Source organism: Marmota flaviventris, chromosome 6 (assembly GCF_047511675.1).
Source record: "Marmota flaviventris isolate mMarFla1 chromosome 6, mMarFla1.hap1, whole genome shotgun sequence".
NCBI classification, from domain to species: Eukaryota; Metazoa; Chordata; class Mammalia; order Rodentia; family Sciuridae; genus Marmota; species Marmota flaviventris.
This window is the reverse complement of record NC_092503.1, coordinates 2,193,200-2,216,879: the sequence shown is the minus strand read 5'-3', so window position 1 is coordinate 2,216,879 and position 23,680 is coordinate 2,193,200. Positions and strand designations below refer to the sequence as shown.

The window sequence follows — 23,680 nt, the reverse complement described above, 5'->3', positions numbered from 1 at the left end:
TTAAATAATTTCTCTTTTTGGACTTTTAAAATGAGTTGAATTTAAAGTCAGGTAATTTTGAAACTTTTGTTCTGTGGGACCATCGTAATCATCATTGGAACATTAAGTAAAGCATTCTGTTTACATGAACTTGGCTATTCATGTGTAGTGTAGGGGTAAAGTTCCTTGTCAAGAGCATAGTCAAGCTGTGACACCTCTTGCCCTCCTAGCCCTCCCCTCACACGTTAGGGATACAGTGGACTTGGTATACCAGACCACAGTACATATAGGATATCGCCAGTGTGTTTAGAGCATACCGAGTACCTCTTGAGAAAGTCTCCCGAGTAGCTACACTAGGAATTTGCACTGTGGGTTTTGTCTAGTTTTGCCATGCTTCCTAATCCTTTTGTGTTACATGGCACAACTGAGAATTGCTAGAACCCACACAAGACAGACATTTGGGAAGCTAGCCGTGTGTCCAGTCAGATGGCCTGTGGTGTCCCTTCTCTCCCTGGTTATTGCCACCCTCAAGGAATTCAGGATACTGTGGTCATGTCACTGACAGACTAGAGAATGGTGACTTAGGATGCTGAGAACTAAGGCTGAGGAAATACTACCAGTGAGCAGATCTGCTTGACAAATAAAGTAGTACATAAAATAAAATAAAAATACAGAGGTTCAAAGGAAAAATAAAATTGGTGAAAGTAATTAACTATAGTTCATGCATTGGTGGGACTGCTTATGCAATAGTTGAATAGTGAGATGGTTGTGTTCCAATGAAGAGTATTAATTATTTGTGAATAAATATTGTTTTGGGCTTATAAAAATGTTACAGTAAATAATTTAAGCATTTCTTAATGATGGCATGTAATTTTTTTCTTAGTTCTGGGTTATGTTCCTGTTCTATAGAAGTCTAATATTAAAAAAGAAATTTTGACATGGCTTAGAGAATGTTAATATTTATTTCTTTAATAAATATTCTTTAATGCTAATATTTATTCCTGTTCACAGGTAAAAAGGGAAGCACAGTTTTGAAAGATCTAAAATTGGTCAACGATAAAATTGGATCACTTGGATTAGGTAACTGGATTTCCAGTTTTAGTTTTGATGCTTTAAAGTGATGATATTTTTAGGGTAAATTCTTACATGAAGTGACTCCGTGAGTCTCTCTTTGTTCTGTTCATTCAGCAGTTCATCCACATAACCTGTCCAGGTTATACCCTGTGCCAAGGATGGCTGTGGCAGCAACCAGGACAGATGTCTGTCTTGTGGTGCTTGGACTCTAGTAAGGGAGAAGGATGTAGCAGGAACCTGCAGATGTTTCATGTGTTAGAGGGCCGCCTTGTGGGCATGGAAGCCATTGCAGTCAGCTTCACCTGGCCTGGGCATGCCAAGAAGGGCTCTCAGAAAGACTGCTGAGATCTCATGGTCAATTAGCAGATTACCAGGGAGAAGGAAAGAGGTGTCAGTTGAGACTGGGCAGAGTTGGTCAGAGGCAGAGCTCTTCTCTGGATATTGGAAATACAGGGGTCCAGCTTGCAGGGACTTCAGTCTAATGGAAGGAACAGACTTGTGAAGGGAAAATTATGAGATGTGTTCTGTTATGTGGAGCAGATGTTGGCGATCCTGCTATGAAGGAAATGTTCCTGTGGAAATACGAGGCCCTGTGTGCCATTACTGAACCCTGGGTCACGCGCTGAAAATGCAGTTCTCTGTACTGTGCAAACCACAGGCAGGTCTGACAGGCAGGCCTGGGTGAACCTTGCTGTGTCCCTGACTTGAAGGAAGGTCACAATTGGGCTCTCCGTGGCCATCTCCTGTCCTCTCTGAATGTGAGGTGTGGTTAGGTCCCTGGTCCGTGATGACTCACACCTGGGAGTGATGGAGCATAGCTTCCCAGGCAGGCTGCTTGCCTTTCCAACTGCAGGCAGGTCTGAGGGGGCAGCTCAGTGAACAACCGCACTCCTAGAGAAATGTCCTGAGTAGGGCAGAGAGCTGGGTTAGTACCTGAAAATCCTGAGGTGGCACTGATTGGGATGGGGGTAAACTGAGCTGCTATTTCATCTGTTAAGTGGAACTAATAATATCTACCTCATTTTAAAGAGTAAATAGGATTTAAATATGCATATGTACATAAATAAAAGTGCAGTGTCCGGCATGGTATATGCCTGACAAACGTTAGTTTCCTTTTTATGTTACTTTGTTCCCCCATTTGCAGCCATTTGCAGAAGAATAGATGTTCCCTGAGCTGCCTGGATTCTTGTTCCACACAGTGCCCTGGAGTCCTCCTGGTAACGGCTGAGTTGCTGGCTGTGCTGCCTTCCTTTCTTTGTGCGTCCTGGTTGCTGGCTGGCCAGCTAGGTGGGCCTATTCCCTTCCCTTCCCTGGTTCCTGCCGTCTGGTGCTGTGGGGACGCAGTAGGCATTCCTTCTGCTACCTTGGTGATCTGCCCCACCTGGAGACCCCCTGACCATGGCACCTGTCGGCTGCTCTCTTTTGAGTTCTGGTACTTTTTTGTTTCACTCTTGTGATGTTTCCCTTTGTTGCCAAACCTTTTAGCTTTTCTGACTGCTCTATTATCAAAGTGAGGGTTTTGCTCTCTGCGTTTGAGGAGGAACTGCATAGAGCTCTTCTCCTCAGTTGGGGAAGAAGGAGGCCACTTTGACTGCAGAGTTGCTGGTAGAGTAGGAAGGTGGTAGGTGTTCTGCCTCACTTTGTCTTCTCTTGGGACTTTGACACACCTTGGTTGGAATTTAGATAGTTCCTACTAGTGTGACATACCAGTTCACTAGCCAGATGTTTGTCACTAAGCAAGACATAAGGATTCAATAGAAACAGAATTTTATTTAGCTTTGTTTAATTATATTGCAACAATATTTTCTGTTTGAGCTTTTTTTCATTGTAAATATAAATTTCATATTCTGGTGGAGTAGTCTAGGATGGTAATGATGGTAGTGATGTGTGCCCAGCACTGTACCAAGAAGTCCCTTTATAAGTGTTTCCTTAGAGGTACGTTTATATCTCCAGGTTTACAGATGAAGAGCCTAGGCTGAGTAATGCCCAGGACCATGTGGCTTTTAGAATATGATACATTGCCTAAGAGCCCTTAGTGATTGTGCTTTACTCCCTAGACATTATTTAAAGCTTATTTCAGTGGGAAAATAAATTCTGAGTTTCATAAAAACAATTGTAAATAAAGTTTTAGAACACAACCTGTTTTGTTTTGGTAAATATTAATCTAAGGTATGCAAATGGAAATAAGAGACAATTAGCATGTTTGGAGGAGGAGTCGGTATAAAGGCATTCCTGCACCCGCTGTCTGACGGGTCACAGTGTAGGGGATGCTGCAGCAGGGCCGCACCATCTGGAAACCGGAACCTTCGGGAATGTTACATGCCTTGTTTATGATACTCATGATATGGATAATAGGGCGTACATCAATCAGTAATAAAAGTACGTATTGCCTGAGATTGCAGGAAAATGCCCAGAATGAGACTAAGGATACAATTAAGACATGCCCCAAGGTGTATTTCAATATCAAGATACAAACAATAGTGTTATTCCTCAAGCCTAAGCAACAAGAAATGTTTATCCTACCGTTAACCATTTACACACACACACACACACACACACTCACTCCCCCGTCCTAAAGCCACAACCTGTACAACACCTAGCTACAGAAAAACAATTGCTGTGCCCACAGTTCAAGGACCACCGTATATAGCTTACTTAACTAAAGGAGGATTATGGTATCCCTCTCTTGAGGGCAAGAGGCTAATAAAAATACATTCCCCCCACCAACACACCCTCCTTTGCCTTACTCAGGAATTTATGATGAAAATGGGAAACACATAGTTAATATTAATGGCAAATGAGTTGAGGTGTAGAGCCTGCCCTTCAGTTAAAGATTACAAAGATGTAAGACTTGGTGTGCTTTGACCAAGGAAACTCTGTAAGAAAGCAGTTAAATAGGTCATATTAAAAAAGGAAATTTCTTTGGAAATTAAAAATAAAATAATATAAAATTAACATAGACATATTTTAGAGGTACTTCAGAGTAGTAGGCTTTTTAAGTAACAGACTTTCACTATTTTAGTGTTTTTTACTGGGATTTTAGTTTAGAAGTAAGAAAGCTTACCAATAATCATAAGTATGCTTTAAAGTTAAAGGTTAATGAAATAATTATTGGTATAAAAGTGAATAATAGGTCTGGAGACATGTAGTCTGGTTGTGTCACCTAGCACCTAGTGATGTGAACACGCAAAAGCTTAATCATGATTGGCTAAAGTTACAGGAAAATATTTTAAACAATGTACTCAATAGCTTAGGTAATCAATGTATGTCAGAAAAGATAGTAACTCTTGAAAATTATGAAAATCAAAGAAGTTTCAGGCTGTGAAGCTATCCATTAACTACCTGGAAAAACACCTGTAAAAAAGATTTAAAAATAAGGGTCCCTCTAGGGGCAGCAGATTTTTTCTGAAGGCTGCTTATAACTTGCAACCAGTCGTCCCATCTCCTCTTCTTCTGCTGACACCACTCCTCCTTCAGGATCCCTGGACCCTCGCCAGGGCTGGACCCTGGCAAGGAGTCACTAAACTATGTAAAGGGCCAGCTAGTAGATATTTTAGGCTTTGTTGGCCACATGTAGCCTATGTTACATATGTATGAATATTTATATTCCTTAAAAATGTAAAAGCCAATCTGAGCTCATAGACTGAGCAAAACCAGGTTACTGTCTGGAGGTGGAGTGAAAGAAAGAAGTCCAGGCCAGAGATGACCAGGATCAGGTCTTGGGTGGAGGCAGGTGGGTGGCATGGGGTAGGGAGGAGAGACTATCAGGAAACACAGACAAGAATCATTGGCCTGTGGTCAGAATTTTGCTAACACCCAGTTTAAAGAAATGTAAATCTGTTGTGTTCATGACGTGCATTTTGACTTGACTTGCTATTCCAGATTCCAGTTGTGCTGTGTAGTAAGTGTTTCACCAGGAAGTCAGAACCCAGTGTGTTTCACGTTGCTCAGTAATTGTGGTATGTTTTGCATTAGCTACATGTGGGAAGGCAGCTGTCATCGTGGCTCTGACACTAACCTGCCTCGGTTTCCTCTTCTGTTCTGTGTTGATATTCACAGTAAGGGACAGTGATCAGTCCTTGGAGGCTCTCAGGCTTTATTAGCTGCTAATGCTGTTTGTTTCTTGGCCTTGTAAACCTGTCACCTGTGTGGTTTGTTGAAAAAGATGTCTTCCCTTCTCCCCTTCCTGTGCCCTGCTTGACAGTGCCTGCTTTCTGTCAAGCACTTGTAGCCCCTTAACCTTTGAGGCTGCCAGTGGAGACAGGCTTTGTATTCTAGAGAGGAAAGCAGCCTGGAAACTTGTCCCCACCTATTGCATATGGCCAGGGACCCCCCCTCATTGCCTGATAGTTTGGGTGTTCCACTAGCAATGACTCTTGCTTTCTTCATTTCCTTATAGTCTCCTCCCCACCTCCTCACACCCACTTGTCTTATCTGTAGGTCACTGGTTCAACTGGAGACCTTACCCCAGTTATCTCAGGCCTTGCTGTCCACAGTAGCTTCTGATTTCCTTTATTAGCCATCAGTGTGTGCATGGGAAAGCACATCAGATATTGCTGCCCTGGTCTCTTTGACTCCTTCACCCTCTCATTAGCTTCCTTTGGCATTTAAGCCTAAATCTGACCTTGGCCCTCCAGGGCATGAATGTTCTGATGCCTGCTGGCTCTGTCTACCCCCATAGACTATCCTGTGGTTAATGGAGCTTCCTCCTGGTTATTTAAACAACCACTCCTCTGTCTCCAGGACTTTGCATGTGTTTTCTCTTCCTGGAACACACTGTCCTCCAGAATTTGCATCTCTGTGGCTTTCGTTAGGTTTTAACTCCATTGCTGTCTCAGTTCTTTCCACTCACTCTAAGCAGCCTTGGGTTTGTACCCCTGTTCATTGCCTCTTTCTTCTTAGAAGAAAGAGGGGACCTAGGTCATTCATATTTGATAAATGGACTATAGTACTTGTGTACTGTAAGGAGCATTACTTTGTCTAACTGCCATCAGAACTTGGGTTCCCTCAACAGTTCAGGAGACATAGACGGATCTGAGGACCTAGGACAGTGCCAGCAGCTTCTTTGAACAGCTTGCCCTTGAGCCAGAGCTTCTTGATCTGCATCTTCCCCTTGTAGGTCCTACATCACTCTTGTTCATCTTCTGCTCACAGTTTAAGCAGCTCTCGTGCACCTCCAACCCTCTTTCCTCAACTAACCCTCAGAAGGTGTGGAAGGGAAGGAAAGCTAATTTGTAAATTGGTCCTCAATTGCCCTGGGTTGGGCCAGGGTTGTAGTTCAGTGGCAGAGAACTTGCCTAGCAAGTGTGAGGCACTGGGTTCCATCCTCAGCACCACATATAAATAAATAAATAGAAAATACATAGGTCCATCAACAACAATGACAACAAAAAAAATCTTTAATATGTAATCTTTTTTTAAAATCTTTATTTAAAAAAACATAGCCCTAGGTCTTCTTGAAGGTGCTCACTCTGTCAGCCTCAGGTACACCTGGAGAAAACTGTAGCACTGCTTCATCAGCATCTCTCTCTCCTGAGGTTCTCCTTTGTTCAGACCTTAATGTGGACCAAGATCTGTGTCAAGCACTTTATGTGCATGAAAATATATGTTAACCCTGTGATTGGTGTGGGTTTGATTGTTCTTGGGCACAGCCACAGAAGATCACCAAGGCCCCCTGGGTTCTGGGGCTGTTGGAGCTCAGCGCTGTTGGGCTGGAGCTGGTCCACTGATGTGATCCTGCCTCTTCACACCATGGGGGTCATACTTGAGTCTTAACAACAGCAGTTGGCTTAGAAGTTTCAGTGGTTCACAGCAGGTAACCAGAGGGGCTGACAGCAGTGAGCTTGCTGCTGCCAAGCTCCATCCAGTCAAAGGGCAGCATCAAGAGCATACCCTCTTGATAAGGGCAAGGTGCAGCTCACCCCCTAGGAGACGGGGTGACCACTTGGGACAGCTCTTGTCATTGTCTTCATAGTGATGGAAAAGGTGTTGTTTCTGATCTTAAGTCTTCTCTCTTAATGATGCATTATAGTTCAGTCATGTATATTGTTTTGGCAGGAAACATGTTTAGTTGTAGATAAATTATGCGGTGTTTATGTAAATGTAACATATCTTTTCTTAAACTTATCAGGGACTGGAGAAGATGACGACTATCTTGATGATTTTAATAGGTAAGAAAAATGGACAAAAATTTGTAACTTCTGAATATAGACAAATGTGACAAGGTGATATTAGGATTTTAGTATATTTGATTCTCTTGTTCATATTAATTGAAGGTGAATAAAAGATGGTTAATCCAAAGTTGTAGTTTTGGAGCATGCTCTTCATCTTACATTATTAATACACGGACATCTGCATCATGTTGATGCTGGTAAGAATGAGATAAAGAGCTGACGTGGAGCAGTTGAGGCGAGTCACGTGGGTGCAGGTAGTGCCTGCCATGAGTGCACTCTATCGCTTTCTTTCCTCTTGATGGTGAGAGTGGCCTGTATTAAGTTTTTTTTAAAAATGGCCCTTTCCAATTATTTTTCTAATTCTGATGCTATTTCTTAATATTTTATGTCAGATAACCTTAAAAACATAAAAATAGTCCAGACATTGCCTAATAGTTTGGAAGTAATATTTGTTGTTGGGCTGACTGGAAATTTTAAATTAGATGACAAAGAGTTTTACCTTGACATTTTTTATTGCATTTGGAAATATGTATTCATTTTTAGCATATAAAATTAGCGTATAGTTGTTTTGAGAGAGTGTGATGTAGTAGATGAAATCTTAGAAATCTGGGTTTGTTTTCTTGCCATTGTGTTCAGAAAGTCACCATTGAACCTTGGTTTTCTCCTCCAAACTGTTGAGGTGGTTACTGAGATTATTAGTGAGGTGATATGTGTGAAACTGATATTGAATGTTATAGTTTACTCAGAGGATTAAGATTAATGTGTGTGCACATTTGAAGAATGTTAGCTCTTCTTTTCAGAGTTCTTACTTTTCTTTCTTTTCTCCTCTTGGAATTAGTGCCAGCCGTCGCTCAGAAAAAAGCGAACTAAGTATTGGTGAAGAAATTGAAGAAGACCTGTCTGTGGGAGGAGACGACATCAATACCAGTGATAAAGTATGGTGTCACATATTCCTGGGGAATGCTGTTTTTGCCTATTTGTTGATTTACTGTAAAGCTTCAGAATTTCTGCTGATCCATAGAGATAGAGTTGAAAGCTGTGAGAAGTTCATGACAGAGTTACCTGTTCCAAATCTCTTACGAACGTCTGTAATGAATACGTAGAGTTGCTTTCACTTGCTGTTTGTATGGGGGCCCGTGTGCCTCCAACATGTCTTGAGTTGTTCTGGGTGCTGGGCTTGCAGTGGGTCAAATGCCAGGGTGGATCAGCTGGAGTCAGAGTGGCCTACTTGGTGTGTAGGCAGAGGTAGGGTGGAGCCTGTGGTCGTCTTGGGGCCAGTGGAGACTCCGGAGCAGGTGGGTGAAGCAGGGCCATGCTGGAATCATCAGCAGTGAGTACAAGGGCACACAGCACGTCCAGTCAGCATTTATAGTCGGAAGTCCTACTTGAGGTCCACACTTGAGCTTCTCATGCATTAGAGAAGAGAGCATCTGGATGCTTCGCTGTGGCCCCACTTCTCAGGATCACATCTCTCCGTGGCTGGTGTGGGTCTGCCTTGCTATGAGGTGGCTGCTCTTCCAGAATGAGGTGGCTTTGCACAGGTCTGCGATTATCACATGGGGAAAAGGCCTGCAGGAAAGCCCTCATTTGACCATGAAACGCCATGGTCCAAGTCGGCTGGGTCTGTGTTTGCATTCTCACTTTCTTAGGTGGGCTTCCACCTTCTGTCCTGGTGTCTTTATTTATGAGGTGGAAGCACAGATACTACTTATGGAATTGTTGTGAAGGTTGTGTGATAATTTGTAAAGTAGGGTGCCTTCTCTAATTCTGGATACACTGTAGACTTCAATTGTCTGCCTTTTCCCCTTCATCCTGGGCCACCTGTGAGAGGCCTGCAAGTAATACCAAAGAAATACCAAAAGAATACCAAAGAAACTACAGAGGATCGCTCCCCGTCAGTTTTCTTGATGGAGTTAATGTTGTAGAGATCAGCCATGGACTCACACGTGTGAAAATAGGGGTAGGAGCGTGAAGTGGAAGACTTTGGAGTAAGTGATGGCTGAGCCTTGATTTGTGAATTGGCGAGGGGAGAGTCGATGTGGTCTCCAGTCCGCCACTGGAGGCTGTGAGCGGCCTTGGGGGGGCAGCTGCCAGGCTTGGCTTTCTTGGCTTTGTTCATTGTTGGTCACCCTCTCTGAGTTTCTGTGCCCTGGGAATTTTCCCCTGCAGCTGAACTTGAGGTGATTGTGCTGTTTTACAGCAGCCTTGCATGTGGAGTGGATTTGTGACAGCTGTACTTCATCAGCTAGTGTTTTTTAGAAAGTTGTGTGCAGAGAATTAATACTATGCATTTGAAGAATACAAGGAATTTTTTTAATGGTTTTTTTTTAATTGTAGTTGTACACAATACCTTTATTTTATTTATTTATTTTTATGTGGTGCTGAGGATCAAACCCAGGGCCACTTGCTAGGCAAGTGCTCTACTGCTGAGCCACAACCCCAGCCCTGCTGTAGAGTTTTTTGCTGAGGTGACCAAACCCAGCTCTGCATGAGCCAGTAGGTGGTGTAGAAAGTATGCTGTTAGTGGCTATGAGAACCAAGGTATCTCTGTGGAGTGGCCATGTTTGGTACGTGGGTCTGCTTTTGAGTCCAAGCTTTTTGACTTGCAAACTTGGACAAGTTATTTAAATTTTGGGCCTTAGCTTTCTCATTTATTTTGCAAGGGGGTGATCATTATGAACATTAGAAATAAGTATGTGAAGCTTACAGTTCAGTTTTGGCCGAATAGGCATTCAATAAAGGGTCGCTAATCCTGCTGTTTTTGTTATAGCCATAAATAAGATAGAAACTCCTTCCTTGATTTCTCTACAGGGTCATGGAGAAAAGTCATGCACATAATGTTTGAAAATTCAAGGTAGAAAGTGAGAAGTGCTGTTAAATGCCTGTTATTTGTGAGCTTATGAAAATTCAAAAGTGGGAACTGATGTTCCACTGGATTTGACAGATGGCTAATTAGGTTTTGTTAGGTGGGAGCAGCATGGAAAGCTGGGGCCGGAGAACACAGGGCCACTTGAGGGTGCCACGCAAAGGGATGCAGTGATGGGGGTCTGCCCAGAGCCAGCAAGCACAGAGGCTCAGGGTGGCCAAGGAAAGGGCCACGGCCTCCTGAGCTTGGTGCCCTCGGCTTCCTGTCAGTGGGAGTGACCTAGTGAAGCAGGCACGTGAACATGTGCACTCCAGCTGTTCTTCAATTGTGGTTCCGAGTTCTTCATTGTCCATTTGTATGAAGCTTCTGCCACAAAGATCATTGTTTCCCTTTCAGGACTCAAAATGTTTTAGGAATTCTTATTTTGTGACATGAAAAATCTGTTTTTATAGTGTTGAACAAAGATGACTACTTGGAATTCTAATTCTAAAACTAGTAATGTAGGGAAGCCACTTATTTCCAGTTAACCTTTGTTCTTACAGTTTCCTTTCAAGGTAGCCACCTGAAATTAAGCTGATTTCTTTGGAAGTGGTTTGGTTATTGTGGTCTCTTTCTTTTTTTTTTTTTTTAATTTAAATTAATACATAAAAGTTTTAAAAGATACATATTTGACAAATGTACACATTGTACTGTTTTTTTTTTGTTGTTGTTGTTGTTGTTCCAGGATATGGAACCGAGGGGCACTCAACCACTAAGCCCAGTCCTCAGCATTTTTTTTTTTTTTTTTTTTGTATTAGAGACAGTCTTGTTGAGTTGCTTAGGGTCTCATTACGTTGCCGAGACTGTCTTTGAACTCAAAATTCTCAGCCTCCTGAGCCACTGGGCTACAGCATGCATTTGCCACCACTCCTGGCTTGTGCGATGTGTAAATCAGTTTTAAGTGTATCTCTTCAAATATTTCTTTATGGTGAAAACATCCATAAATTTCTTCTTATACTTTTTTGAAATATATAGTTCATTATCATGATCTGTAGTCACCTTCAGTGCAGTAGCTTGCCAGAACTTCTTACTCCCTGTAACTATGACCCAGCACTTAGGTGAGCCTGTCTGCATTCCCCAACCCCACCCTGCCCTCGGGTGGCCACTGCTGTACTTTCCACTCCTCTGAGACCAGCTGTGTTAGATTTTTCGTGAGTGGGATCCTGTGTCTTTCTGTGCTGGCTGAGTTCCCTTAGCGTCATGTCGTCAAGGTTCACCCATCAGTTTCTTTTTTATGATTGAATAGCCTTTCATTGTGTATATGAGTCACATTTCTTCATCCATCATCAGTTAATGGACACTTGTTTCCATTTTTTGGCTGTTGTGAATAGTGCTCCAGTGAACATGGGAGTGCAGATATATCTTTTCAAGGTCCTAATTTTATTTCTTTTGGAGATATGCCTGGGTGTGGGATTGCTGGATCATAAGGGCATCTGTTTTTAATTTTCTGAGGCCCCTCCACATTGTTTTCCACAATGGCTGTACAGTTTACATTCCCACCAGCAGTATGTGTGCGTTCCAGAACTTGTTTCTTTTCTTTTCCATCATATCCCTTATTAGTGGAGTGAGGTGACAACCTCATTTTGGTTTTGATTTGCATTTACTTGATGATTAATTATGTGAGCATTTTTGACACATCTCTTGGTCATTTGTATGTTTTCTTTTGAGAAATGTCTGTTTAGGACTATTGTCTGTTGGTTATTTTATTTTTTGCTTATGAGTTTTTTGAGTTCCTTATATAGTCTGGATGTCAATCCCACATCAGACACAATAGTTTGCAAGGATTTTCTTCCATTCTATAGATTGTCTCTTCACTCTTGTTTTCTTTGTTGTGCAGAAGTGTTTTATGTAATGTGTGTTTTGTCTGTGCTTTTTGGGTCGTCTTCAAAAAATCCTTGCCCATTCCAATCCCCCTTTTTCTTCTAGTAGATACATATAGTTTCAGATCTTACATTAAAATCTTTAATCCATTGTGTTGATTTTTATAACTGGTGAGAGATAAGGGTCTACTGTATGTGAGTACCCAGTTTTTCCAGTGCCATTTATCTAGAGAGATACAGAAAAGGCATTTGGTAAAATTTACCATCCTCTCATGATTTAAAAAAAAAAAAAGACTGAAAAACTAGGTATAGAAGGAACATACCTCAACATAATAAAGCCATGTATAATAAGCCAACAGCCTACATTATGCTGAATGAGGAAAAGCTGAAAACTTTCTCTCTAAGCTCTGGAATAAGGCAAGATGCTCACTTCATAGTGCAAGAAGGCCCAGGCAGAGCAATCAAGCAAGAGAAAGGGCGTCCAGATTGTAAAGGAGAAGTCAAGTTGCCACTATTGCAGAAGCATTGGTCTTAAATGCTATAAAACCCCATAGACGCCACAAAAAAACTTAGGACCAATACGCAAATTCAGCAGTTACGGGGTACAGAATCAACATGCAAAACTCATTAGTGTTGCTGTATGTCAGTGGTGAATTACCTGAAATAGAAATCAAGAAAGCAGCCTTCAAAAGCCTGGAGTGACTGAATTATCTATATTAAGAAAGATTGTCTTCTAGACCACAAATTTTCCTGTATTCACTCTTGTCTATAGTTTAGAATCAGTATTAATATAGTACTTGATTGTTTTGCAAATAAAATGGAATACCTTACCTGTTTTATTCTGTAATAATGATCGCAGGAGGACGTGGAGTTCCAGGGTATCTGGATCTGTTTTTATAATCTGTAGGCTTTTCTGTCATTTTCAGGTTTTTGGTTTTTATTTTTTATTTGTGTGTGTGTGTGAAAACCTCAGTTAAGATTTCTAATAATTTTCCTTGTGATAGTTTTACACGAGGACTATATTTGGATCAAGAGTGAGAGAGCTTATTTATTCAAAAGGGTTTTATTCCTAACTTAACATTTCTCTATACTGAAAGATTAATGAAATGGGAAGATGTATTGGGGACAGAGGAACAGATAGATAAGAGTGCATCTCAGATCTCAAGAGGGGACTGTGTCCTTCCTGTCGTGTATCGTGGTCCTGTGTAACATGTAGTGGTTCAGGGTTGGCCCACTCTCCCCCTGAGAGGCCACTTACTAGTCTTTTCAGGCATACAGTTTTGTCCTAACTACTTGGCTTTGCCTGGAATTGGGAACACAGCTGTAGATGGTGCTTAGGGCATGGTTTGAAGTCCTGAGGACCTTCCTTGCTGTGGTAGCTGGTTCATGCAGATGAGGGTGGGTCTGGGTGGGACTGAGAAGGCATGCCACCATTCCTGTGTCTTGGAGCATGTGTCTTGACCCTTGGATTTTCCATGCTGTTAAGATCATCAGCCTAAGAAGTTTACAAAAATGAATATGTCCATTTTGGCTGGTTAGTGCTTAAGCAGAATTAGTGAATGCTCATTTGTACAGCACTGGTGGCCCCAAAGCTGGAGTACAAGGCTCTGGCCAACCTTGGGGTCCTGGGTCCGCCTGCCTCACTGCAGCCACCAGCAGGCTGACCGACTCCAGCTTCCATGAATTCAGTGTTAGCAGGTATCGGTTGGGCCTGAAGTTTGATGTTAGGAACTTAAGGTGCATACCATTATTTAAAAACACAGTAGGCAATAGTAGTTTTCAAGTGAGAAATCTGAACATTTTCAACGAATTTCAGTAATGCTTATTTGGGTAAAATTTAGTTTTAGAGACTTGGCAATTCAGACACCTTTGCTATCAACAGAATCACATACTGGGGCTGTGCTCACCTAAGGAGATTTTGTGATGTCTTCCATGGATTTCAGTTTCTTAAATTGGTTTAAGGTCTCTAGGATGTTGTTTCCTTTTTAATTTTCACTTGAAATATTTGCGAGTATAATCAGTACAAAGCACTGAACTCAGAAGGTTGTGCTGATTTTCTTTAGCCGTAGGATTTGAGGCAAATCCCTTCTCAACATTTCAGTTTTACCACCTATCTCAGGAGTTTTAAATATGAAGCAAATATAGAATAAAAAATGTTTAAATTATAGCATTCTGTATTTTTTTAAATTAAGATGCTATCCACATTGTGATACTAATTCTTTCCTTTCTTTTGAACAACAAAGCTTGATGACCTCACACAAGACCTGACTGTCTCCCAGCTCAGTGATGTCGCGGATTATCTGGAAGATGTTGCATAGACATGAAGAGGAGGTCTTCTAATTAACAAAGGACAAAGGACTGATCAGCTCCATATTTTTTTTTTTCCAGACAATCACTCTTTGCTGGAATGTCTATTCCCTGTTGGTGCCTTGCATTTCAAAAAGACTGCAGATATTTTTAAAAATTAGCTTTTCATTTTACTGAACAAAATACTTCCTGTATGAGCCCATGTGTGGAAGATGTAATATTCCTAATCTGGCCTAGCTGTATGTTTCTCTGTGGAAGTTGACTGACTGCTTTCAGGCTCATCACAGGGAGGGACCCATGGAAACGTCAGTGTCACGAGCATAAGGAGCGGTGTCAATAAAGCCGTAGGTTTGCACAACTCTGCTGCAGTGGTCTTTGGAGCCTTAGCTTCAGCCATCTGAAAACAAAGCTTCCTTACCACTTAGTATGTTTTGATATTAGGTGGTTCTGCACATAGATCCAGTAAATTTGTGATACTGAAGTATATTGATGTAAGTAGATTTGATGTATCAACTTTATTTTGTATTTCCTTCCTTTTGGAAGGTTTGTTAGACCATTAAGGTTATATTAAAGTACTCTTGTGTGTGCTATTTAGTTTTGTTTATTTAAAAGAAATCTAGAGTGGTTTTGACCTTTAATTCTTTGACTTGTCAGTAACAGTTGACATTTACGGTCACCATGTCTCCTCTTGTCCACGTAGGTAGCTTTAGGCAAGGTCCTCTTTGTTGCAGCTGCAGCTTCTTACTGTACAGATGCCTTGAAACATAGTAAATACCAAAGTGCATCTGAAACCACTAAGCAGTGCTTTCATTTCAGATCTGTAAGTCGATGTTTAAATCCAAATTGGAATGAAACAGTAGTAATGGCCTAAGACCATATATATTCAGTTTGACAAGCTTTATATATTGTATATAATTTCACTGTAAACCCTTTAAAAACAGAGCCAGTAGTAGAATTTCCAGCAGTCTCATTTATACCAACATGCATTGTGCTGCTGTGATGTAGGTCACTGACATTTGTAATGTTACTAAGATTTTAAAATGTGCAAGTAAGAAAAACAGAAGTGGTGCAGTGTGTTCATGTGAATACAAGCTGTGAAGGTGTTAATTTTTGTACTTTTTATTTCACATACAACTTATTAAAAAGTTACCTTTATTAATAAAAAGAGCAAATAAGGCATAGTTGGTGGGTCACGGTAAGTGACAGACTGAGTTGCATAATGCCAGTTTTCCATTTTGTATTAACTGAAGAATTGCAAAAATATTTATCAGGCCCTAAAATGTAGAGGAAATGAAAATTTAAAGAGGATCAAGGCTATCTAACCTTAGAATCTGGCTAAGTAAAACTGAGCTGTAAACATCAAGAGGAAGTAGGACAGAAAATGGGCCAGGCGTCCTGGAACCCCCACGTTTCTGTCCTCAGTTTGTGGGCCCCTATCTGTCCCAGTCAGCTTTTCAGGTTTGAAAAATAGCACTGCATGAAGATGGAACTGGGCTTGATACAGTCTGCGTTTGCGTTTCCTGGGGAACGTGTCATCTGTGTGAGCACTTTCTAAAAACTCTGGTCCTCTGGAGTCTGAATCAGTGTGTGATTTTTTTTTTTTTTTTTTTGGTGGTGCTGGGAATGGAACCCAGGGCCTCACACATGCCAGGCGGATGCTCTACTACTGAGCCACACCTACAGCCCATGGTCCATTTTTGGTGGAAGCTACATTTCAGTGCAGTTATGTGGGAGCAGAGCAGGATGTGGCTATTTAAATTTATGGAAAGCTTTGAAACAATAGCATCTGAAATTTGTCATTTTCTGTTTCTCATAGACTCTGACCTTTCAGTGATATTTGGGAGGGTGGGAAGAAAATGCAAGATTTATCACTTCTCATCAGCACTATATAACAGATTACTGAATGATTTTGAAATTTAAAATTGAACTATGGAGAAGTTTTCACATGTATTCCTTGCTTAGATATTATTACCCTGTTAAAACTTACAATGTGAAGTTATAGGTTTTGTGTTTGATTAGTGTTTTCTTTTTGTTTAAAAAAATATATTAAAATATTAACTCATGAGACACATATCTTATGACAACTTATATTTTACAGTGTTTTGTGTTTTTTTATGGTGCTTTGGATCAAACCCAGGGCTTCATATGTCCTAGGCAGTCCCTCTGCCATGGGGCCTTACAGTGGCATTTCAGAGAAGTGCTAGCTTTCCTTTTTTGAGGGGTCGGCGGGGGCGGGGGGTACCAGGGATTGAACTCAGGGGCACTCGACCACTGAGCCATGCACATCCCCAACCCTATTAGAGACAGGGTCTCACTGAGTTGCTTAGCACACCTCCCTTTTGCTGAGGCTGTCTTTAAACTCACCATCCTCCTGTCTTAGCCTCCTGAGATGCTGGGGTTACAGGCGTGCACCACCACACCTGACTAGGCCTTCCCTTTTATTGATGAGAATTACAAATGAATGAAAAGCACTTGTTTGGTATTCTTGTGCACCCTCTGCGTTCCAGTGTGGAACGTCTGCTCGCTCTCCATGACTCCTCCCTCTGCTCATGTGCTGGGGCCAAGTAGCACAGGCCATGCAGGCCTCTGTACCCTAAATCTGTATCCTCCCAGAATCGCACAAGGCTGGTTTGTCTTGCTCGTTTTTGGTGCCTTCTGGAGTAAAGGAGAAACCCCATTCTGTCTCAGTTACCCTTGTGTTTAGTTATCTCTCATATCTGAATGATCTTGCTTATTTATTATATATTGTCCAGTAAGCTCTGTGAGAACAAGGACTTTTTTTTTAAAAGCATACTTAGAGTAGCATTTGCCCCTAGTTTGTGCTCAACAAATCTATGTTGCAAAAATCCATGGTAAGCACTGGCAGATGGGTAGGGGCATGGAGTTTCTGGCTGGACAGCTTCCTCTCAAGTATGATGCTACAGAGTTTGTGGGGGGATGGCTGTCCCTATCCCAAGCTTGGAGAGGCCCCCAACTTCAATGCTGAATAGGTGGATGACAGATGGGTCTGGTTCAGTTGAAGTTTGTTCACCAGTGCCCAGGTGGAGAGTTGAAGACAGTCCCCTCTGCATGGCTCTGGTGTGGATGTTTTGGGCACTTGAGGAGCAGGGCAGCCTTCAAGGTCACTGGACCACAAGGTGGGGGATGGGAGGAGAATGAGAAAGGAGAAGCAGTTCTCCTGGAGAAGAGTGCGCCCGACCAGGTGTAGCCCTGCGTTGGGTACTGAGTTGGGAAGGGAGTCTCTGTGATGTCTCAGTTTTCATTTGGACTGTGTGCAGAGGTGAGCCTTTTAGGCAATGGTTGCACCCCGAGTGCTCTGGCCAAATAGGTGAGTCCACTGAGAGCTGAAGGGACTGCTGGGACATGGGACCTAGTTGGAGGAGGAGTCACTGGGGGCCTGCTCCTCTCTGCTTCCTGGCTGCCATTAGCTGAGCAGCTTTCTCCCATGTACCCTTCCTCCATGATGTTCTTCCTCATTTCAGGCCAAGATCAGTGGAGCTAGCTGATCCTGGACTGGAACCTCCGAGACCATGATCCTCCTCTTAGGTTGTTCTTGCAAGGTGTTTTTGGTCACAGTGACAAGACACTAACACCCCATCAGTCCACCCTGGTTCCACTCCTGCCCTCCTACAGTTCAAATTACTTGTCCCTTGGTACTTCTAGGAGAAGAGCATATTTTGGGAGACAAGTAAGTTTTAGCAGCCCAGACCAAAACAGATCTAATTATACTATATAAAGACCTGCAATGACTTTTTTCTTTTTTTTCCCCCTTTGGTACCTAAATTTGGCTGCTAGGAAAAGTGAAAGATGATTTTTTTTTAAACTATTCCTTGGAGATGGGGTCTTGCTCTGTTGCCCAGACTGGCCTTGAGCTTCTGGACTTAACAGTCTTCATGCCTTCATGCCTCAGCCTTTGAGCAGCTGGCATTGTGGGTGTGTGCCACTGCTTCAGGCTCTCCAGGGAGTTTTGATTAAAACACTGGGCTAAGATTTAGTAGTAGGGCTGACTAGTGGGATGACAAAAAAAAAAAAAAAAAAAAGGAACCGCAGAGATAAGTTCAAAGCATTCTATTTTTATCCAAATGGCCAGGATGAGAGCAGCAGCAGCAGGAAACTTGGCCAGAGGACCTCTGGTGGCTGACAGAGGAGCCCTAGTGGGTGAGGATGGGAAGTGCCTGGGCAAGCACTGGCGGTGCCTGAATAATGCCGCGATCACAAAGGGCCTTGCTCTCAATGTAAGATGGGTCTCAACATAGTGAGATCACACTGGTCCTTCATGTCACAACTGTGTTGAGACCAGTCCTGCTGGGCTGCACTCACTGCTGCTTCCAGGGGAGGCAGATGAGCAGGACCTCCCACGCAGCACAAGGCTCTACTGGCCAGATCCGCTTCCTTGGAAACCCAAACGGAGAGGCGAGGCGGTGGAAGCTGGCGTCAGGGCACTGGGACAAGAGCAAACAAGAGGCTTCCTGGTATTTTGATATTAGAGGCTTGTTTCTGGCATGTTAGATTCATTGGTTGATGTGAAACGATTTTTACATAAATGTTTAATTTTCAAACATTTATACTTTGTTTAAAAGCTTTGTAAGTTACCAGAATATTGGCTATAGATCTTTGTCATTCCTCTTGTTCTAAATCATACATGGTTCTTAAAACTAAGTGGAGGCTCTTCAGAGTGAAGATTGCTGGTAAGTTCCCTTTCCCTCCAGGCACCTCGCAGTCCTCAGGTTTGAGACTCTGTCTTCCTGTCGGGTGTAGGTTTTGAGTCCTGTGGGGCCACAGAGCCTGCAGTGGGCCTGTGGGGCTTGGAGGAGCACATTGCCGTCCTCTGACCCCGTGCCCCTTACACCTCACTCCTGGGCAACTCGTTTTTCCTACTTCAAGGCTCAGGTTAGCCCATCTTCTCCGTTCCTGAGCCTTAGCTACAGAGAACCCTTCACCAAAGGTAACCAGCCACAGCTCTCAGAGCTGCTTTTGAGCTCTGACGAGCTGCTGTGGGCTTCCTGCACCTTCCTCCTCCCATTCCAGCTCCCACAGGCCTTCATCTGCACCTAAGACTCAGTCTCCAGGAGTTGGCTGTCTGGCAGCCCAGTCCGTGAGCCCTAGTAATGAAGACTGAAGAAATCACTCGGGCAAGTGCTGCCTGCCATATGTAGTCACTTGGCTAGAGATAAGTGACAGTGGGCTCTGGTGGGAACTGGAAAGAGATCTATGAGTAAACCAACTGGAAGGATGATCTTTGAATTTTATGACCCTGGAAAATTGATGGGCTGATAGGTCTTCTCATGATTGACACCCCTCCCTGAATCACATGGAAAGAGCAAAGGGCTACCCTGGAAAGAAAAGGTGTCCCCCGTGAGTCAGAGTGTTGTGAGAGCAGCAGAATGACTGACTGTGAGATGAGAGTCCCAGATGCGTTACTCACTGGCTGGTGATGGTGGGCAAGTCACTTACTGTCACTATTCGCATTCCTCATCTGTAAAGGGGGACTAAATACATCTTCCCTTACAGGCCTGCTCTGGTGGCTTAGGTAACTGTAGAGAGTTTAGCATTCCTTGTTCTTGCCAAGTGGTCAGTACTCAGTGGGTATTCTTTTTAATAAGGCAAGAGTCACAGGATGTGGTGTCTTCACTGGTGTTGAGGTTGAGGAGACAAATGCTTCCTGGATGATGAGCCAGTTTCTGTTGAATTTCTGTTCCTCTTTCAAGATCTGCTTCAGATGTCACTTCCCCTCAAAGTCTCACCACCTGAGCTACCTTGAGCGTGTGTGTTCTTAGGACCTGCCAGTGGTGTCCTGGGGGCAGTCAGTGCCACTGTGTAGGGAGCCGTCCAGCACGCTAACAAAGAGAACAGCAGGACAGGAAAATCACAGCAGGCAGTGACAGTCTACACCAACGAGGGTCTTAATGCCCGGAAGCCTGGCGAGGTCTCATCTACAGGAGAATTGCTGTCCAGGACTGAGGGAAGCCTGGGCTTGGGCATCGAGCTTGCTTGTTCAGTCCTGCCTGTCGAATCGTCAAAAGAGCCACAAGGGAGAAGCTATGCTGACTTCAGAAACTAGTGGTGAAAAAGCACTTTTCAGGTATATCAAAAATAGTAATCTATGAGTTGAATCTTGAATACAGATCAGTTGGCTTCTTTATTTGCTGATTAATAGAGAGGTGTATATATTGAAACACATTGTAAAAACGCTGACAAAATACTAGAGATGACAAAACTATAGCTCGCCATGTTGAGGACATTCAGGAAAGGTTGGTTAATGGATAGCATTGAAAGAACATGTTTTACTAAAAGTTATTAGTCACTGAAAGAAGGTGTAAGTGCCCTCAATCCTAAGCTCTTGTGAGAAAAGAATTGAAAAAGTGCCTTCCAAAAGTTGGACTCCCAGCACTCACATGACATTTCCAAAAACGAGTTGTAAATATAGATTAAATTCTTAAAGTCTCTCAATAATCAAGAACCATTTTTATCAATCATTCCAGAGGAAGCAAACTGTCTGTAGACAGATACTTAAAAACCTTTGTCCCAGGAAGAGGTGACAGCCAGAGGCTGAGGCCCTGTGGGAGACGAGCTGCATGGAGTGTCAGGTGGGGTCACCTTCTGTTCCTGGGTCTCTGAAGTCTGTCTGTGGCAGCTGTCAGGTGAGACGCACGGTGCTGGGGCTCAAACCCTTTGATGTGGAAGCCCAGATCACCAGAGGCGCGAATCCCTTACTGGCCTCTGGGTGACTTCTAAGGCCCAGCCTTTGATGTTCTACTGTTTCTTGTCCATAAAGCCCTGACTATGCAGAAATGTCAAGATGTTTTCTCTAAGCCCATCGTCCCATGCCCAGGTGGTGGCATAACTCACCACAGACGGGACGGGCAGCCGTAAGCTGCCTCACAGCTGCGCATCCTGGGCCAGAGTGGGCACAACGCAGATCACGACACTTTCTAGTGATTGAGTCGATGACTTTACTAAGAGAAGGTTTATAACAGTCCTTACATACAGATTCAACCACTGAAGTAATCGGTGGTTAGTAGCATACTCAGAGTTGTGCCCCATTGTCACCGTTTTGAAACATGTTTATTATCCCATACAGAAACCCCTATGAGTCACTCCCAGTTCCACTGTCCCTCCCACCTCCCCTCCAGGCAACCACTTCCTATCTCTGCAGAGTTGCCCATTCTTGCATATAAATAGAATTACTCACTATGGTGTTTTGTGGCTGGCTTTTTTCATTTAGCATAATGTTTTCAAGACATCTGTAGTGTCTCTTTGTTGCCAAGTGGTTCTCCCTGGGTGAGCACGCCAGGCTCTGCCACGTGGTGCTCCCTGGGTGAGCTCGCCAGGCTCTGCCACGTGGTGCTCCCTGGGTGAGCTCGCCAGGCTCTGCCACGTGGTGCTCCCTGGGTGAGCTCGCCAGGCTCTGCCACGTGGTGCTCCCTGGGTGAGCTCGCCAGGCTCTGCCACGTGGTGCTCCCTGGGTGAGCTCGCCAGGCTTTCTGCTTTCCCACGGATGGGTGTTTCCACTTTTTGCTCTTAGGAAACACTGCCAGGAACATCCACACACAACTTTGGGTAGACGCGTTTTCTTTCAGGTACATACACACATTGGGGTTTTAACATGTTTGATGGCTCTATTCTCAGAATTTGCCAAACTGCTTTCCAGAGCAGCTGTACCATTTTATATTCCCACAGCGACTCCTGGTGCTTCCACTTCTCCACCTCCTTACAGCACTCACTCTTTTCCCTCGTTTTAGATAGAGGCAGTTCTAGCGACTGTGATGTAAGGTCTCCTTATGGTATTGATTTGCACTTGGGCGTGCGTGTGTGTGTGTGTGTGTGTGTGTGTGTGTTCTGATGGTGTTGGGTGAACTCCTATGGTGGTGGTTTCTAACCTAGTTTGTAGTGATGTTCAAATCTTCTGTTTCCTTGTTGACCTTTATTCCTAATTGTTCTATTCATTATTATTATTTTTTTTTAAATAGGGCATTTCTACCTCTTCCTTTGTCATTTTTGGCTTCTTGTGTTTTGGAACTCTGTTGCTAAGTGTGCATGTGTTTGTAGTTGTTATGTGTTCATAAAGGCTTGGCCCTTTTATCATCACTGAACAATCCTCTAGTAGTTGTTTTGTTGTTGTTCTAGTGTCTACTTTGTTGGATATTAACACAGCATTCTTGCTCTTATGCTCCTGTTGGCATGATATACCTGTTTCTTTCAACCTATTTATGTCTTTGAATTTCAGGTTGTCTCTGGAATGTCTGATTTATTTATTTTTTATTTATACTGTTGGATCTATGTCTGCAGTTTTGATTTTTGTTTTATAAGTCTTGTTTTCTTTGTTGCTTCTTTACTACTTTTGTTTAGATCAGATGTGTATTTTCTAATTTCTTTACTGTTTTTACTGTTTTTTTAATGTCACTCTGGGGCTTACACATACTTCTCAGTGTGTCCACTCAAGTCTGTCCTGCTTGTTTCTAGTGAGATACGGAAGCCTTTCTTCCTGCAGCCGTGGCCCCTCTCCCCTGGATGCGTGCTGCTGTTCCTCTGCCTGTCCCGTGTGTGCATGTTGCATCATGACTGCTTTGTGTCATTCCCAGTTTTAGGCATGTGACCATGTGCTGTGCCGCTTCCTGGGGTGTCTCACAATTTGGCTTCTTCAGCTGGATTTAAGTAAATTTGGGGCAAGAGCCTTTCGTGGCTGTGTATGATCTCCCTGTGGAAAGGTGAGCATTGACCACTGATTTACTAGATTGACCAGTTTTGTTTCATTGTCCTCTCACTGGAGAGGGCTCTGCTCTGTAGTGAAGGGGGAGCAACACACACGAGTGACCAAATGGCTTTGTTGACCTACACAGTACCCGAAAATCAATTGTTTTTTGCTTAAAGGCTAGATTCCCTAGGAAGTCAGGGACCAAAGTATTCTTAGCTTTACATGATGAAATAGATGGTATATGAGCTTCGGACAAACAGTTTATCAATTTATGGTCATGAAAAGTGTGTCTCATAGGCAAGATAGCAAGTAAGCCTGACAGCGAGTGAATGCTCACGGGACGTCGCAGTGGGTCACGGGCAGTGGGTTTCTGGCAGCCTAGCGCTGGTGTGCTGAGGGGGCCGGCCTTCTGTGCCCTCCGCATGGTGCTGATGCTCCCAGGCTGTGTCCTGGGCTGTGGAGAGGGGAAGGGACTGATGCTTTGCTCCCTAAGGTTTAAAAAGAAGAATTCTCCTTAAACATCTGGCTTGTGGGAGGCTCCTGGACCAAGGGCGTCCCGTGCCCACCTCCTAGGACTGAGAATGAGCCATTTCTGCTGGGCAGGCAAAGACACTGCCCTCGGCTGGAGCTGCAACCCTCAGGCTGCCTGGCAGATCCTTCCCTGGTGAAGGAGCAGGAGACTTCATAAAGAAGGCACGTGGGACTTCCAGGGACCCACGGACAGGTG

General features: G+C 43.3%; 1 protein-coding gene across 5 annotated transcripts in view; it reads left to right on the top strand.

The window, feature by feature from the left end:
- Positions 1 to 14,616, top strand: part of Cep43 (centrosomal protein 43) — a 37,923-nt gene extending 23,307 nt beyond the window's left edge. For 3 of the 5 annotated variants that reach the window (XM_027939515.2, XM_027939516.3, XM_027939514.2), the window contains 4 exons: positions 991 to 1,059; positions 7,184 to 7,223; positions 8,065 to 8,161; positions 14,195 to 14,616. In XM_027939515.2, coding sequence (XP_027795316.1) covers positions 991 to 1,059; positions 7,184 to 7,223; positions 8,065 to 8,161; positions 14,195 to 14,269 — 281 coding nt within the window. In that variant the 3' untranslated portion in view covers positions 14,270 to 14,616. Of the gene's footprint in view, positions 1 to 990; positions 1,060 to 2,197; positions 2,311 to 7,183; positions 7,224 to 8,064; positions 8,162 to 14,194 lie in introns of those variants that run through there. The other 2 variants (XR_011707681.1, XR_011707682.1) reach the window with 2 other exon arrangements.
- Positions 14,617 to 23,680: the final 9,064 nt, after the last annotated feature.